General features: G+C 36.6%; 1 protein-coding gene across 2 annotated transcripts in view; it reads right to left on the reverse strand.

The window, feature by feature from the left end:
- Window positions 1–5,745: 5,745 nt before the first annotated feature.
- EYA1 (EYA transcriptional coactivator and phosphatase 1) overlaps window positions 5,746–18,914 on the reverse strand; it is a 165,411-nt gene continuing 152,242 nt past the window's right edge. For both annotated transcript variants that reach the window (XM_032421973.1, XM_032421971.1), the window contains one exon: window positions 5,746–6,846. In XM_032421973.1, the coding sequence (XP_032277864.1) occupies window positions 6,766–6,846 (81 nt within the window). In that variant the 3' untranslated portion in view covers window positions 5,746–6,765. The remainder of the gene's footprint in view (window positions 6,847–18,914) is intronic.

Consider the following 18,914-nt stretch of genomic DNA (forward strand, 5'->3'; position numbering starts at 1 on the left):
TAGAATGAACCAACACCTTCCCAACCAGACCCTTTCTGGTGTTGGGTGTCAAAGTGGGGGTAGGCAAAGGATCTTGGAAGCCAACCTCATCCACTTACGATTAGCTCTGCGTCTGGGACATTTTCTACATGGGTTCCATATTTCTGTCTTCAGGGCTGCCAGAGGACAGACCCTCATTACATCTTGTTTGAATTATTGTAGTCTCCCCCCCACTGTCTTTCAGCCTGTGGTTACTGTATGTTTCTCTTATTAATCCAGGGGAGGGCTGGGTTTAGGAGCCTATCAGCATCTTATTTTTCTTTTTTTCATTTAGGCCAACAAAAATATCAACTCTTCAGTGGGACTTCTCCTGTCTTCTCAGCCAACATCCATTGTTATACCCTCTGGGCTTCCATCATAAATTAAAATTCTTTGCAACCTTTGCCCCACCCCCCATCCCCCCAGATTGCAGGTGTTCTACAATCTAGTGAGGTCCTCATCACAGTCTGCCTTTTTATCATATATCTCTGTGTCCCCACTAGATGGCCAGCCCTCTGGGGATACCCCTGGAATCAGGCATAGTAAGAACTCCCCAGGTGTTGAATTGGAGTCATAAGGATTTCAGAAATATAGGCAGGGCCAACTGGGACTCAGAATGGATTGGAAAGGAAAAACCGAGAGCTGGAAAATGCACTTCCCAAATTGCCTGGACCTGCCAGGAGGTGATTACAGTGGAGGTCACTCTCACATACACCTGGTTGTCATGAAACAATGGCTTCTTACCTTGGCTACCGCTCAAGCCCTATTCAAGACAAATTAGAGTCTCTGAAGTGGGGCTCGAGCATGAGTATTTTTCAAAGCACCTAGGTGATTTCAATGGGCAGCTAATTGAAAATTACTGGTATAAGAAAATTAGAGCTTGCAGAGACCTCCTTTCTTTTATGGAGTTACCCAGAGGTCACTGCTGAGTCCTGCCACACAAACAGCACATAGAGGGAGGAAGTTAGTGGGGGTGAGTCAATGGACAGCACTAACATGGAAAACATTAGGTGGTTTATCTCCTTGTACACCTCGTACACACTCCATTGTCCATGGTCCTTGGAGCTTTATGTCAAGCCAAGATAGAAGATGGGGCAGGCCATGGAGTGCCTGTAGCAGAAGCGGGACCCCAACTTCAGCTGACTGGGGGAGCTCCATTTTCAGGGTTGTCAGCCTAGCCATTGTCCTCATGTAGCAAACTCCCCCAGTCAAACCAGCCCACAAAACCAGAACAGAACCACCATGCAATTGTGTAGTCACACACTCAGTAACTCTGGGCATGTCTTGTTCCCCCCACTGGAGAGTTCTCTTCGAAGGGCTTTCCTCTGGCAGAGCATCCGTTTTTCTTCTGTTGCCAATAAAAATCCCCGGTGCTGTTCTTTCTCCTTTGCTTCCTTCTATTGCTTCTGACAGAGTTTGCCAGTTAGTTGAGGTCAGGATTTCCTTTTTACAAACAACCTGCTTTCAGTCAGTGGGGCCAAAGGTTTCCTAAATTACAAACCCTTTCATTTCTTCTGCCACAAGTTATCCTGTCAGTTTGTATAATTGCACAGAATAGAGAGAAATGGAAACATTCTGAGAGACACTGAAAGAAGTGCTTTTGCCAACTCTATCCTTTTGGATTGTCAAAAAACTCTCCTGAATGGGATGGGCAGGACTATTCCAGTTGACTCTTTCATAGCTGCATGTGGTGTGGGTAAGTTCCAGTGTCTGGAAGGAAATTTCTCACAGGTCTTAAATGAACACACAACACCTGTTCTGTCATCTCTCCACATTCTGTTAAGTAAATGGCCTCCTTTATATTCATTTGAATTGGGAAACACCCATTCAAATATTTTTATTTTTATTTTATTATGTTAATCACCATACATTACATCATTAGTTTTTGATGTAGTGTTCCATGATTCATTGTTTGTGTATAACACCCAGTGCTCCATTCAGTACGTGCCCTCTTTAATACCCATCACCGGGCTAACCCATTACCCCACTCCCTCCCCTCTAGAACCCTCAGTTTGTTTCTCAGTGTCCATAGTTTCTCAAAAGCAAATTTTACAAGTTATTGCTAAAAGCTGACATTTGTAAATATTGATTAGAAGATAACTTTTAAGTCAACCTCTGAAAAGATGACATGGAATTAAGGTGCTAAGGTTTTTTTAAAAAAGACATCATTGGGAAATTGTACTAACTGTGTGGACAGGACACTGTATATGCCTTGAAAACTGAGCGGGGCTGCCTAAGCTCACCCTGGTATGCAGTGACTGAGCAGAGAGGCAAAGCCAATGTTTTGTTGCCCCTGGAGCTCGTGGTCTTTCCATGATTCTGTGTTGTATCCAAGAGTCGGTTGGGGTCGTGACTCTGCCTTATTTGGCTGTGACCCTTGGCGAAGCATTTAACCCAAGTTTTGTAATCTGTAAATTAAAAGGGGCTCAACCAAACACTACTTAGACCTAACATTTTAAGTCTCCTGTAGAAGCACTGACACAATGAAAGTTTCCAGGCTCTGTGTGCTAACGCAGGAGCCTGAATGAAATTTCTGTTCCTATCCCCTTCCTTTTCTTTCTCCCATGAAGGCAGGGCAAGAGTCCAGCTCATGTAGTAAAAGCACTAAGCCTGAAGTGCTCTGAGATGAAGGACAGGTAAAGCCTCTGCCCCTCCCTCTTCTGGCCGCTTCTACCTTCACTCAATGGCGATCAGTCCCATAGTCCATGGCTTTCCTTTTCTTCTCTCCTTCCCTTGCCACATTCTGTCCACTCAAAGCCTCTCTCATATTCTCCACCTTCTCTTCCCTCAGCTCAGACCAACTCTAGCCTTCAGGTCTTGGTTTAGAGGTCAGTTCTGCGGGGAAGCGTCCCCTGCCTGCCTAGGCTTCCTATGCCAGCCCCGCTTCACATCCATCCCTACTGCTCATGGAAGCCTGTTTTTATAATTGTAATTGATTCTTTTTTAAATTACCATCTGAATGCTTGGGGTCAGGGACAGGACTATCATTTTCACCTTGTTTTTTTTTGACTAAGCCAGAATAATGCAGTGCCCTGATAAATGGTCTGTGCGTCAAGGACCTGGTTCCTTCCTATCAGGCTAGTAACTTGTTTTCCCATTTCTTTTCTTGCTCTTTGACATCCCATTCTACACCCAGCAGCCAGAGTGATCATGTCAGAGTGTCAGATTTGGCCACACTCTTGTGTTAAACTCTCAGTCGTCTCCCAAATCCATTTAGAGTAACATCCAAATCCCTTACCATGACTTCAAGGCTTCAAGGTCTCCCTTTTCAAAGTCATCTTTTCTTGGACCCATGGGCATGATTTTCACTCCTAGAACACAATAAATAGAAACATTCTTCTCTGAGGACCTTTGCCTATATGCTCTGCCCCTGATCTTCACATGCTGCCTATTTCTTAGCAGTTGGTCTCAGTTCATACATTATGGTTCTGTCCATCCTTTCCAAGGAAGCTTATACCCTGTCACTTATATTCTCTGTCTTAATTTTCCATCAAGAGTGTTTTTGACTCTTTCTTTTCTTTTCTTCTTTCTTTCTTTCTTTTTTTCATTCATTCATTCATTCATTCATTCATTCATTTATGTCTTGTCTATTCCTACATACTTTAGAGTAAAACTCCATCCTCAGGAGCAGGGACCTGCTTCATTAGCACCTAGGGCAATGCCCCCCATAGTGGGGGCCTAGAGAATCTTTATGGAAGGGAATAATATGAACTCTAATGAGACTATAGACATTAAATGGGAGAAGTTCAGGAGAGGGGGCTAACACTGTGTGCCATGATGGGAAAGAAGGTTCCAAAGAAGAAGGCACTAAAGCCTTTGGGTGGATTGAGGGTGGAGGAAGTCATTGATGGAGAAATGGGAATGCTCTGAACAAAGATGAGGCAGGGATGCTTACAGGCTGTTTGGTCCATTAAAGAGTCCAGTTAATGTGTACTGAAGGTTTGTTCATAGCAGTAATGAGAGATTATTTTGGGAAGAAAGTAGATACTATATTTGGAAACTTTAGAATGCCAAGTAGAAAAATTTGGACTCTAATCAATGGTCAAAGGGAAACACTTTACATATATTGGTCAGGTAGTGTCATTTTAGAAGTGTTGCTTTAAAAAATTATCTTTTGAGGATATAACCTCCATTTTGCCCATTTTTCTTATTTTCTTTACCTGAGACCTAAAAATCCTTCCACTCCCCATCCTTGCCTCTCTTTGAAGACTTTCTCCAAACCTTTTTTATTCTCAGGGTGTCCAAGCATGCTCACACATTTCATTACTCAAGCCACTTGCCTGGGTGTGTACCTGTGAAAAATGAACACCATGGGCCTGATAAATGAGTCATACAAGTGCATGTTTGATTTTTCATGTGTTTGTATGTATGAATGTTTTGCTTCTAAGATTAAATCCCAAGAGGAAGCAAGTTGTACCGTTTTATAGCTCCCTCTCAGTGATTAATCTGGCCAAATTTTAGAGGTAAATGTTGTGGGTGTTCTTTATAGATAAAACTGCTTTATATTGCTATCCCTACGGTATTTAAGTGGCTAAATCGACGCTCTGCCATCCAGATTCTTGATGCTGAATTCTGTTCTATAGTAAATTTGAGTGAGGGCCCAGTTTATCTATATAGTTTTAGAGGAATTGTAGAGCTCTTTTATTCATCTGTTCTTACAGTGATCAAAGAAACAGATGTTACCCTTCTAGTTTAGTCCCCTCAAGGACTGATAAAGCCATTATTACTACAATTACTTCATACCACTTCCTTTTGTTGGACCAGAAGCATGCTAATGCAACCAAGATCCTATTTCCTGTAAACAAGAGATAAGAGAATGCATTCAAGGAGCTTACAGTACTTCACAAATCAATTTTATTAATTTAAACACAAAATTAATGAAGAAAAATTCTGTACACAATTGTGGACACAACACACCTTTATACAGTAAAGTCAAGATAAACTTTGTCTTTCCAATCTGCAGAGTACAAAAACATAAAATGAAAAGGCTAAAAAATTGTCAACTTCTGTTTGCTTCAAGCAAAAAAAGAAAAAAAACCCAAATCGAGTGTTAAATAATTTGGAAAATTCACAACTAATTCTAGCAGCAACATGAAACTTCAGGAAAAGATGAGTAGCTCTTTAGCTACTTTGGGTTAAAGCTGGTGTTTCCCCCCCCCCCAATTAATATTAAAATTCATCCAAAAAGTAATTTCATAACAAGGGAAGGTTTTAGATGAAAACTAGTGCCCAAAGTCATCACTGTTGGAGAAACTGTCTTATGGCATAAGGAAGGTGACAATTTTGATTTCCCAGATTTATGCTTTATACATAATGCAGGTGAAGAATAACCTTGGTGATGAGTATTGGGCCATGTCCACTGCCTGCAATGAACTTTCCAGGGAGGGTGGGGTTTAGGGAGAGGTGTGGAGGAAAACAACAATCAATCAAAAAGTTTTGCTGATTTCCAGGTATGTGGTAATGTCCTCCTTTATCTAAGCAAGAAAATGCAGACCCTATGATCTGAGCACACGAAAACTTTGCTAGTCTCCAATTCATGAACCATTTTATTAATAAAATATATCAATCATCTACATTCTTTCTGTGGGAAGAAGCATTTGCATAATCATTTTTTTTTCAAGTAGTTACATATAATACATGAGTGTTGAAAATGAAAAAGTGAGGTTGTAAGAGGACTTTTTTTTTTTTCAAATTATTTAAGACACTGCTGTTTTGTTTTACCAAGGTCCTCCTAAGAGCATTAAAAAACAAAACAAAACAAAAAACTGATGGGACAAATAATTTGGAAAACAAAATTCCATTAACATCCATGCTTTTGGTCTTGACATTATCTAAAAAACCAAACCAAACCCAACTGCATTATCTACATCTTTATACCCAGTACTCGGCTAAGGCACTGCACCTGACCTCGTGCACGCATGGCCTCGTACTTCACTATCAAGGCATTGCTACCTCTCAATATCATTTTCTAAACAATATGTAAAAGAATCATCCATTATTACAAATTTACACCAAAAATTCTCTCTGTACATGATTGTCTCAGTGATGTACATATTACACGTTTAAATTAGACATACTTTAAACTACTTTGCAATGTGCTAAGATTCAAAGTACTTGCTGTGTCGTGAGGCAAAGGCCTGTAATCGCTTATTATGATGCTATTGTCTCTTCAATTAATTGATGTCAAAAAAGTCTGGTTGAGTGAATTGTAGGGTGCTGGAATCATACCTCAATTAAAGCTGTTTTTAAAAAGTCTGTTCATAAATAAGTAGACATGTACAGATTACCCTGGGTATGAGACACCAAAAAAAGTAAACTTTCTTTACAGGAAAATCCCCTCACTGGTATTCGGGAAACACATTTCAGTCTCTGTTGTGCAATCAAGTTTGCTGTACTGGAGAAGCTGTTTATGTCACATTGAAGATGCTAACAATGTAAGCGTCTGCAGGTCCTTTCTTCACAGGTTTGAACCATGTAGTGAATGTGGCGAAGACACATCACACTGTACTAGAACATTCTCATGGCTTATTTTCACTGGCTTCACAGTACTAGAGTCAACAGCCGTTCTGAAGAGATAGGTGTGGTCCTTCATGTACCGCAAGGGCAGAGGTGAAGACCCACAGCAGCGCTGCGTCCACATGTTGAAATCACTATGGTGGGTACTCCAGCGCTGACACAGGACTCAGGCTTGCTGGATTTGTTCCTGGTCACAGGGCAGTTGTGCGGTTCCAAAGTGCTATGTGGCTGTTACAGGTACTCCAGTTCCAAGGCATGATGGAGGGCCATGAGGTCCGAGTGACTGGAGATCCTCCAGAAGGGCATGGCGTGCTGTCAAAGGGGCAGACACACGGTGAGGACAGACCATGCTCCCAGCACAAAGCCTTAACCCTGCTTTTGAAATTCGCTCAACGCTCATCCCCTTTTCTCAGTATTGTGAGAACTGCCCGTGAAGATCTTAACATCACATCTGTTTAAAACAAAAATTCAAACTTAATCCTCCCCTAAGACTACTGGACTGCATTTTAAAATATAATCTGGAGTCTGTTTTTTTTAAGAAAGTGATGGATATTTCTGAAGTTGATCCGTACTGTGACTTGAATACCAATTCCAAACTTCTTTACATAAAACACAATAGCTATGAATGAAACTTTGTAAAAAACGGTTGCCTTTCAAAGTATGGATCCAGTAGATGTATAATGCTAAAAGTTTAAGCAGTTTTCCTTAGGTGGTGGTATTTTACATTTTTCAAAACTTAGTTTTACTCATGGAAGAAGCAGCTTTTTTTCATTTACTTCCATTAGGCATTCTTCACATTGACCTTAAAATGGCTTTACCATATGGGAAATTTTTAAATGACGATCTAACATTTTTTCTGGTAGTTGTTTAAAAAAAATAAAAAAAATCAATCTAAAAATCTAGTTTAAATGATGAGAATCTTTGTAAAACACCTGAATTAGCCAGAGATAAGAAAACCAGGAAAAGAAGAGAGATCACCTCATCCACGAAGGATGAAAACATGATTATAAACTGTTATTGCTCAAGGCTCTATAGTAAGTACTTATGCATCCGCAAAATCTTTTTTCAAATAAGGGAAAGGTAATCCTCGTTTTTCAGAAGACAACATTCTACTTAGCCCATAGAAAAACAGCTTTTTAAAACAACAAAGAAATAGTGTGAAGAGCTGACTATATTGGGCAATTATAATGCTAAGGAATTACAATCAGACTAACAGGAGAATTTGTCATGGAAGCAAACAGTGGGATGTAAGAGTTTTGGGTGGGGGGCTTATCTGTACCAAAAATTGGAAGCAAGGAACTATTTTGATGTAGATCACAGAACTGTCATATTCTGAGAATGCAAACTATTAAGTTAGTTATTAACAATGCCTTTGTCTCCAGTAATCTGCTAAAAGCATATACCACAGTCCAATATCAAATGTAGATCTTTCTGGACTCCCTATCTATCTTTGTTATCTTTCAATAATAATAGTCCAGCATGGAGTACTAGAAGATCTCTTTTCAAAGTTTTAGGATGATCTACTTGTCAACTTTTGACTAGAAAAACAGACTATACTACTTTGCATTCATTCACTCCTTTTTTGCATCTGCAGAGATGGTGTAGTCTGTGGGTGAGAAGTAGAAATGTAAACAATCACGAGCTTTTACCTGTGTGTTATGAAAGAACTAGGAGGAGCCAGTTCCCTTCGCCTGGGAAGCTGGGGGAAATTCCTGGTAAGAGGAGGTAATAGTTAAACTACGTATGAAAGGATGACCATTCAGAAGAGCACTTGAGGGCTGTGTGTGTTAGGGGGCAGAGAATGGAGGAGAATTCCATTGTTAGGGTACTGGCTGTATATGAGAGAAAGCCACGTGGAGCAGGGCCCGCAGGGAGGTCATCAATAATAATAATAGCTGTAATTTATGGAGTATTTTTTCAGGCACTGTCCTAAGCACTTTATATAGATTCTCAGATTCAAGCCTCTCTATAACCTCAGAGATAGATAGGTATTACCATCATGGTTTCACTGTTGAAAAAACTTGAGTCTTGGAGGAGAAGAGAGGTTTAAATAACATCTGGTAGGGAGTGAACCCTTGAATCACATCAGGTCGGGTCTGAATCTTAAGCCCAGACGCTGTATGCCTCCTAACTGTTCTCAATGGCCTTTTAATCCAGCTCTACAAATTATCAGCACCATAGTATATAGCTTAACACACACACACACTCCCTCCCGTGTTGAGTGAGGGACATTGAAAAATTATAGATCAGATCTGAAAAATGTTTGCATTTATAACGTAGAAAGCTTTCCTTCTTTTTATGTTATTAGAATAAAAATCCATGTGTCCTGTAAAATATTTGTATAATGTAGAACTTCAGTTTTATAGAGAAATGCAAATCATTTCTAATCCCACTATCCACATAACGTCCATAAGTATTTTTCTATATCTTTTAGATATGCACACTCCTATTTGAAATCATGTGTATATAGTATGTACCATTTAGCATCCTGCTCATTTTACTAAATTTCAAGTCCATTTTTGACATATCTTTAAGGAAAATCATTCACTATTTTAAAAGTTTTCAAGTATTCAGCTATTATACGGCATTCTTGTATATTTAACCATCTACTAACTTCTATTTTAATATTCCTTTATTTCTAATTTGCCAGAGATTTGTTGCCCTTCCCCAAAACTGCTTCTCATGAACAACTGAATAAAGGGAGCTGTAGAATAGTTCTTTTGCTCTGTTATTTCAGGATGTAGCAGAGAATGCTTAAGGCTCTTCAGATAGCTATCCAGAAACTTTCAGGACAACTACCTTCATAAGTAAATATAAAAGTACTTGTAAGAAGTGGATGCTTTTTTTTCAGAGTAAGTTCAGCCAAATTCTTTGCATGTTGATTATCTGAAGTTAGATGTGTTTCCCATAGACGACAAAACACATTTGAGAGCCATTGGTGCACTCAGCAGTATGTATTGTAGAATGCAATGAATGGCAGAGAAGTTGGAAAGGGAACTGAAAAAAATCCAACTAATTCTTTGGTACATGGTTAAGATAAAAATTAGGGATTTAATTCCATAGTAAACAAAATCATACAATGGTTATGTGTCTTTTCTTTACAGGTGTAGGAGTTGATTCCAGCCCAGAGTACATGTAATATAAACTGTTTTAAACTATTCTCAAAACAAATTATGGAAAGGTGAGGTTATTCACAAAAAGCCCTGGAGTTAACTAATAGCTTCTATCTTCCTGTACAGTATTATTAAGAACCACATGATCAAGTAGCACCCTGAAACAGATTCAAATGATGAAATATGCCTGTGGCATATTACAGACCCAACTCATTACAATACAGTGATGATGGGGTCATTCATTTGAGCCAAAGTGCAAAAGGTTCTACAGTAATAACTGGCAAACCTTAGGTGTATATGAAAGGGAAGAGGTAGTCTCTGGGAACATTCCCACACAAGAACAACAACTCCATCCTCAGCACTATTTCATAACATGAAGGGTAATATGATCTCTGTTATAATCAGCTCCATTCTTACAAAAATTATTGGGCTTCTACTTTAAGAAATGTATGTTTAATATTAAGTGAGTCATTATAAGAAGACTGAATCTAGGGGAGAGGAAACTCATGTTCACAAATAATTAGAACTACTATTTTCCCTAATTCACCACATACTGATGCAAAGATTTTATGAATGTATAAGAGCTTCCCAGCACAATTGGGTGCAAAGAAAACAATTTTTTTTCCACCTCAGTATTAAGCCTGAAACAAATATTATATGACATCAGAGAGATATGGTGCCAGGATGAGGAGAACTGGGTTATACTCTCAACTCTGACATTATATGATTTTGAATTATGACAGTTTTTCTGGAGTCCCAGTTTATTTATCTGTAAAATGAAGGTTTTTTTTGAAGGTTGCTTGTAGGTTTAATAAAGTCTATGACTTGAATATTGTAGTGACTGCAGATGTATAAAATAATCTGCATGACCTATATATGCCCCCATTGACAACAGCCAGCAGGCAAGAAAAAAGAGGCATTAGAATTGAAAAGGATGAAAAACTATTTGCAGATGACATGATTTTATATATAGAAAATCCTAAGACTCCACAGAAGTGTTAGCTAACCAACAAATTCAGTGAAGTTACAGGATACAAAATTAACATACAAAAATCAGTAGTCTTTCTCTGCACTAATGCCAAATGACTTGTAAAAAATAAGCTAGGAATTAATTTAACCAAGGAAAATAGCTACACTAAAAAACAAAAGACATTAATGAAAGAAACTAAATACATACACAAATGGAAAGGTATCCATGTTCATGAATTAGAAGAATTAATACTGCTTAAATGTCCATGCTACCCAAAACCACCCATAGATTCAATGCAATCCCTACCAAGACTTCAGTGGCATTTTTTAGAGAAGTAGAAAAAACAAACGTAAAATTTACATGGAACTGCAAATAACACCAAATGGCCAAAGCAATCCTGATTTCAATCCTGAATTCAAGGTATATTATAAAGCTATGGTAATAAAACCAGTATATTACTGGCCTAAAAATGGACACATAGATCAATGAAACATAACCACCCAGAAATAAACCACATATATATGGTCACATAATATTTGACAATGGAGCTAAGAACACTCAGTGGAGAAAAGGCAGCCTCTTCAATAAATGGTTCTGAGAAAATCGGCTACAAACACATAAATGAACGAAACTAGATCCCTATCTTTTTTTTTTTTTTTTTTTTAAAATTTTTTTTTTTTTTTTTTCAGAGAGAGAGACAGCGAGAGCAGGAACACAAGCAGGGGGAGTGGGAGAGGGAGAAGCAGGCTTCCTGCTGAGCAGGGAGCCCGATGCGGGACTCGATCCCAGGACCCTGGGATCATGACCTGAGCCGAAGGCAGACGCTTAACGACTGAGCCACCCAGGCGCCCCTAGATCCCTATCTTAAATGTAAGACCAGAAATCAGAAAACTCCTAGAAGAAAACATGGGAAAAAAGCTCCTTGACATGGGTCTTGGCAATGATTTTTTTTGGGATGTGACACCTAAAGCACAAGCCAAAAAACAAATGGACTGCATTGAAAATAAACTTCTGCATAGCAAAAGAAATGATCAACAAAATGGAAAGACAGTCTAAAGAATGGGGAAAAATATTTGTAAACCATATACTGGATAAGGGATTAATATCCAAAATATATAATAAACTCATACAAATCAGTAGCAAAACAACTAATCTAATTAAAAATGGGCAGGGTACCAAAATACCGTTTTTCCAAAGAAGATATACTGACAGCCAAAAGGTACATGAAAAGTTGCCCAACATCACTAATCTGGGAATTGCAAGCCAAAACCACAATGAGAACTCACCACACACCTGTGAGAATAGCCATTATCAAAAGGACAAGAGGTAACATGCTGGTGAGGCTGTGGAGAAAAGGGAACACTTGCGTATTGCTGGTGGGAATGTAAAAAATAGAACTACCCTATGATCCAGCAATTCCACTTCTGGGTATATATCCAAAGGAAACAAAAACATTGTTGAAGAGATATCTGTACCCTTATGTTCATTACAGCATTATTCATAATAGCCAAGACACAGAGACAACCTGTGTCCACTGATGAATGAATGGATAAAAGACTTGTGGCATCTATAGATAATGGAATATTATTCAACCATAAAAAAGAAAATCTTACCATTTGCAACAAGATGGATAGATCTTACATCAAGTAAAGTAAGTCAGAGAAAGATAAATACTGTATGATTTTATCCCTTCTAGTTATACATAAAATCACTAACATAAAAACCGGGTTCATGGACACTCACATGTAATTTGGATTTTGCTGAAGAATATATTAATAAAATGTTAAAAATCACAAAAGGACATAACCTTTGGCTCAGATATTGTACTTCTAGGAATTTATCCCACAGATATACTTGCCCATGCATCAATCACATAAAGCCCACTCACAGAACTGATTGTAATAGTAAATATGGGAAACCACCTAAATGTTCAGCCCCAAGGGACTCACTGAAGTGTAGCACATCCAAATACTAGAATATCAACGCTGCCATTTAAAAGAATTAGAGATACAGAACTCCATGTACTGATATGGAATGACTGCCAGGATATATTGTAAAAAAAAAAAAAAAAAAGGTACAGAAAAAGGTGTATAGTTATCATTTGTATAAAAAAATAAAGAACATAGCTTTGCTTTCATATTATCTCTAGAAAATTTGCATATGGAGGTACAAATACTTCCCAAATTATAAATAAATATATCTTGGAAGATAGATTATTCTAAAAATTTATTAGACAGCATTGCTCTTTTATTATTTGCATATCTGCTCCTATTCTAGACAGCAGTGAATTAAGAGCAAAGATGAAATACATTTCAAGACCTGTCATACATAATGTTCTCATTAAGTACTAAGTGAAATAGCTTTAGAATAATAAAATTCACTGAACTTGGTGTTAGTAATCCCCACGTCTCAAAATCTATAAGCAAAAAAATTCATTAAAAATGTTATTTTATTTTTTTTTTTACAAAAGCAGCTCTCATTTTTCTCAAGCTTAGAATTGAGCATTAATCAGATTCTCCATTTCATCTTGGATTTCAGCAAATTTTGGAGTTCACATTTAAAATGGACATTTTTTTGAGTTTGTCTAGTATAGATGGCAATGCAGGAAGACCCTGAACCCACCTCCTCCATGAACACACCAAATAGGCACTTATTTATTTAGTAATATGGGGTTTCCCTTGTATGTAACTAACTGCTTCTCTCTTGCTGCCTTTAAAAATTTCTCTTTAAACTTTGCCATTTTAATTATGTTTCATGGTGTAGACCTCACTGGGACTCACAAAATAAAAAGATGTAAACTATGACAACATGTACATAAAACATGGAATTAAAAATGAAGTTCTTTTAGAATGTGTTTGATTTTAACTGACCATCAATTTAATATAGGCTGCTATATACTTAGGATATTATATATAAACCTCATGGTAACCAAAAACCCAAAATCAATAATAGACACATAAGAAAAACAGAGCCAAATGTAGCATTAAAAAATCCATCAATCACAAGGAAAGAGAGCAAAAGAACATATGAACAGAAAAAATTACAAACACAACCAGAAATCAATGAAAAAAATGGCAGTAAGTACATACCTATCAATAATTACTTTAAATGATCTAAATGCTCCAATCAAAAGACACAGGGTGAAGGAATGGATAAAAAACAAGACCCATCTATATGTTGTCTACAAGAGACTCACTTCAGACCTAAGGACACATACAGGCTGAAAGTAAAGGGATGGAGAAAGATATTCCATGCAAATGGAAATAAAAAGCTGGGGTAGCAATACTTATATCAGACAAAAATAGACTTTAAAACAAACTGTAACAAGAGACAAAGAAGGGCATTACATAGTCCTAAAGAGATCAATCCAACAAGCGGATATAATAATTTAAATATCTATGCATCCAACATTGGAGCACCTAAATACATAACACAACTATTAACAGACACAAAAGGGAAAAAAGGACAGTAATACAATAATAGGAGAGGGCTGTAACATCCCCCTTACATGAATGGATAGATCATCCAGACCGAAAATCAACAAGGAAACAGTGGCTCTGAATGACACATTAGACTCAATGGACTTAACGGATATATACAGAACATTCCATCCAAAAACCATAGAATACATATTCGTTCAAGTGCACTTGATATGTTCTCCAGGATAGATCACAAGCTGGGCCACAAAACAAGTCTCAATAAATTTAAGAAGATCAAAATCATTTCAAAAGTATCATTTCAGACCACAATGGCATAAAACTAAAATCAATTTTAAAAAAAGCTGGAAAAAACACGATGTGGAGGCTAATGGGTCAATAAAGAAATTAAAGAGGAAATAAAAAATACATACAGACAAGTGAAAATAAAAACACAAAGGTCCAAAATCTTTAGGACTCAGTGAAAGCAGTTTCAAGAGGGAAATTTATAGTGATTCAGGCCTACCTCAAGAAACAAGGAAAATCTCAAATAAATAATCCAACCTTACACTTAAAGAAGTACAAAGCCCAGTGTGTAGATGGAAGGAAATAATAAAGGTCAAAGTGGAAATAATAAAATAGACTTAAAAAAAATAGGAAAGATCAATGAAACCAAGAGCTGGATCTTGGAAAAGTTAAACAAAATTGACAAACCTTTAGTCAGACACATCAAGAAAAAAAACGAAGACTCCCATAAATAAAATCAGAAATGAAAGAAGAGAATTAACAACCTACACCATAAATACAGTGTATTATTAGAGACTACTATGTAAAGTCATATGCTAACAAATTGGACAATAAAGAAGAAATGGATAAATTCCTAGAAATATATAATCTAAAAATGATCAGGAAGAAATAGAAAATCTGAACAGACCAATTACTAGTAATGAAATTGAATCAGTAATAAAAAATTTCCAACAAATAAATGTTCAGGACCAGATGGACTTATAGGTGAATTCTATTAAACATTTATTGTTCCAATTTTAGTTTATGTGCTGCTGAAGTGAGTAATCTATCAAACATTTAAAGAAGAGTTAATATGTATTCTTCTGAAAATATTCTCAGCAATAGAGAAGAAGAAAATCTTCCAAATACTTTCTACAGGACCAGCATTACCCTGATACCAAAACCAGGCAAAGACACTATTTAAAAAAAAACAAAAACAAAACAAAACCAAAAAACTACAGGCCAATATCCCTGATGAACATAAATGCAAAAATCCTCAGTAAAAATTAGCAAATTGACATTCAACAATACATTAAACGGATCTTTCACCATGATCAAGTATGATTTGTTCCGTGAATGCAAGGATGCTTCAATTTCTGGAAATCAAAGTGATACACCACATTAACAAAATCAAGGATAAAAATTATCTCAATTTGCAATCTCAATAGATGCAGAAAAAGCATTTGACAAAATTCAACATCCATTCATGATAAAAACTCAACAAAGTAGATTCAGAGGAATATACCTCCATATAACAAAGGCCATCTATGATAAACCCACAGCAAACATCACACTATATGGTAAAAGACTGGGAGCTTTTCTTCTAAAATCAGGAACAAGACAAGATATCCATTTTATCACTCTTATTCAATGTAGAATAATTAGAAATAAAAGATAAATAAATAGAATAAAATAGAAGTCCTAGCTGCAGCAATGAGATAAGAAATAAAAACCATCCAAATCGGTAAAGAGAAAGTAAACTGTCACTATTTGCAGATGACATGATACTCTACATAGAAAACCTTAAAGACCCATGCAAAAAAGTATTAGAACTCATAATGAAGTAGCAAAAAGAAATTAAAAACTATTGGGACCACACCAAATTAAAAAACAATTTCATTTATAATTGCACCAAAAAGATAAAATACCTAGGAATAAACTTAATCAAGAAGATGAGTGAATTATACCTGCAAACTATAAAACACTGATGAAAGAAATTGAAGATGACACAAATGAAAAGATATTCCATGGTCATGGATTCAAAGAATTAATATTGTTAAAATTCCCACACGATCCCAAGCAGTCTACAGATTCAGTGCAATCAATAGTGAAATACCAATAGCACTTTTTCACAGAACTAGAACAAATGGTACTAAACTTTGTATGAAACCACAAAAGTCCCTGACTAGCCAAAGCAGTCTTGAGAAAGAACAAAGCTGGAGGTATTGCAATCTTAGATTGCAAGGTATACTATAAAGCTGTAGTTATCAAAATAGTATGGTGCTGGCACAAAAACAAACACATAGATAAATGGAACAAAATAGCCCAGAAATAAACCCATATGTATATGGTCAATTAATCTGCAACAAAGGAGTCAAGAATATACAGTAGGGAAATGGCAGTCTCTTCAATAAACGGTGCTGGGGAAATTGGACCATTACATGTAAAAGAATAAAACTAGACCACTTTCTTATGCCATACACAAAAATAAACTCAAAATGGATGAACGACTTGAATGTGAGGCCTGAAACCATCACAGTCCTGGAAGAAAACATAGGTAGTAATCTCTCTGACATCAGCCTTAGCAACATTTTGCTAGATGATGTCTCCTCAGGCAAGGGAAACAAAAGCAAAAACTATTGGGACCACACCAAAATAAAAAGCTTTTTGCATAGTAAAGGGACCCATCAACAAAATGAAAAGGGAACCAACTGAATGGGAGAAGATATTTGCAAATGATATATCTGATAAGGAGTTGATATCCAAAATATATAAAGAACTTATATAAGCCAACACCCGAAAAACAAATTTGTTATTTATTCAGAGGACCTGAATATACATTTTTCCAAAGAAGACCTACAGATGACAATTAGACACATCAAAAGATGCTCAGCATATCACTAATCATCAGGGAAATGCAAATGAAAACCACAATGATCTATTACGTTATAACAATTAGAATGGCTAGTATCAAAAAGACAAGAAATAAGTGTTGGCAAGAATGTAGAGAAAAAGAAACCCTCATGCACTGTTGGTGGGAATGTAGATTTCTGCAATCACTGTGGAAAACAGTATGGAGGTTCCTCAAAAAAAATTAAAAATACAAAATATATGATCCAGTAATTCCACTACTATTTACCCAAAGAAAACAAAAACACTAATTCAAAAAGATATATGCATCCTCATGTTTATTGCAGCATTATTTCCAATAGCCAGGATATGGAAGCAACCTCAGTGTCCACTGATAGATGAATGGATTAAGAAGATGTGGTATATATAGTAAGGAATATTACTCAGCCACAAACAAAGTGAGATCTTACCGTTTGTGGCAACATGGATAGATCTAGAGGGTATTATGCTAAGTGCAGTAAGTCAGAGAAAGACAAATGCCATATGATTTCTCTTACGTGTGGAATCTAAAAAACAAAACCTATAAATGAACAAACAAAAAAGCTGAAACAGCCCCATAAATTCAGAGAATATACTGGTGGGTGCCAGAGGTGACAAGGGTGGGGGTGGGGATGGGCAGAATAGATGAAGCAGAGTGGGAGGTACTGGCTTCCAGTTATGGAATGAATAAGTCATGGTGATCAAAGGTACAGCAAGGGAATATAATCAATGGTATTTTAATAGCATTGTATGGTGACAGATGGTAGCTACCCTTGTAAGGAGCACACTATATTGTATAGAGTTGTGGAATAACTGTGCTGTACATCTGAACCTAATGTAACAGTGTGTGTCAGCTATACTTAAAAAAAAAAATGAATGAATGAATGAAATGGACATTTATTGATGAAGCCTTTGCCATTATGCGGAATAATGGATACCTGCCATTTTCTCCCTGGTGTTCACAAGCGATTTATTTTAAGTATTTCTCTGAAAAGTAAATAAAGTAAGTTTAGTTGAGTTGTGGAGTTCTAAAACAAGGCCACTTTTACTCTAGAATCAAAAACTGCTGTTGGTATGCAGAAGACTTACATTTTGACTTTTTAAAAATCATACATATGCCTATCATTGTCACACAAAATATGTTGTATTAGGGAAACATGGAATCCTATGATAAAAAAGGAAGCCTGGCAGATCTTGACAACAAAAGATCCAGGTCAGAGAAAGTTATCCATAGGTAGATGGCTCCTCTCACATTCTCTGCAGTCTTTCTAGGAACAAAGAGGTGCTTGCAGAGAACTCTTTCATGTGATCTTTTTGGAAGAAAGCTGTTCTTTTAAATAAACAAAGGTATTTTCAACTTCTTCTCTTTGATGGGGTGTGTTTTAATGATATGAATTATAGAATTAGATAAAATTACTGAAAGCCCTGGGACTATATTGGCAAAGAGAACAAAGATGACAGAACAGACTTCGATTGACCATAACGAAACAGGCGACTGGCAGAATACTTACTGGTTTCATTTCTGAGCTTGAAAAAAAGTAACTACCTCAAGCAAAAGAACATTATTTAGAGAGATGAAAGACATCTCTACAGGGAAAAAGAAAGAATGTTCTATTAGATTTTTAAAAGGACTTAGGAAACTAGGAGAGACAAGCTAAATGGTTAAAATTGATTTAGAAAAACTGCAAAATGTTTTGATTTTGCAAAACATTTTAGTGCTCAAACTTGCAGAACTTGACTGGTTCACTATTTTATTTAATAATCTAAAATGCTCAAAGCTATAATATCAGAATCGATGATTTATTTTTAAAATTTTAATCATGAATGTAAATTTAGGAGAAAGAGAACACTTAAACAGTTCTATCTCCCTCCCAAAAGGAAAGAAGCATATATTGCACACTTTATTCTAATAATTTAAAAAATAAGCATGAAAACTCTTTTTTAATCAAATCATATTTAGGATATGTAAATCAAGTTTATAATTTA

The sequence above is a fragment of the Phoca vitulina genome, unplaced genomic scaffold, assembly GCF_004348235.1.
Source record: "Phoca vitulina isolate PV1807 unplaced genomic scaffold, GSC_HSeal_1.0 scaffold25, whole genome shotgun sequence".
NCBI classification, from domain to species: Eukaryota; Metazoa; Chordata; class Mammalia; order Carnivora; family Phocidae; genus Phoca; species Phoca vitulina.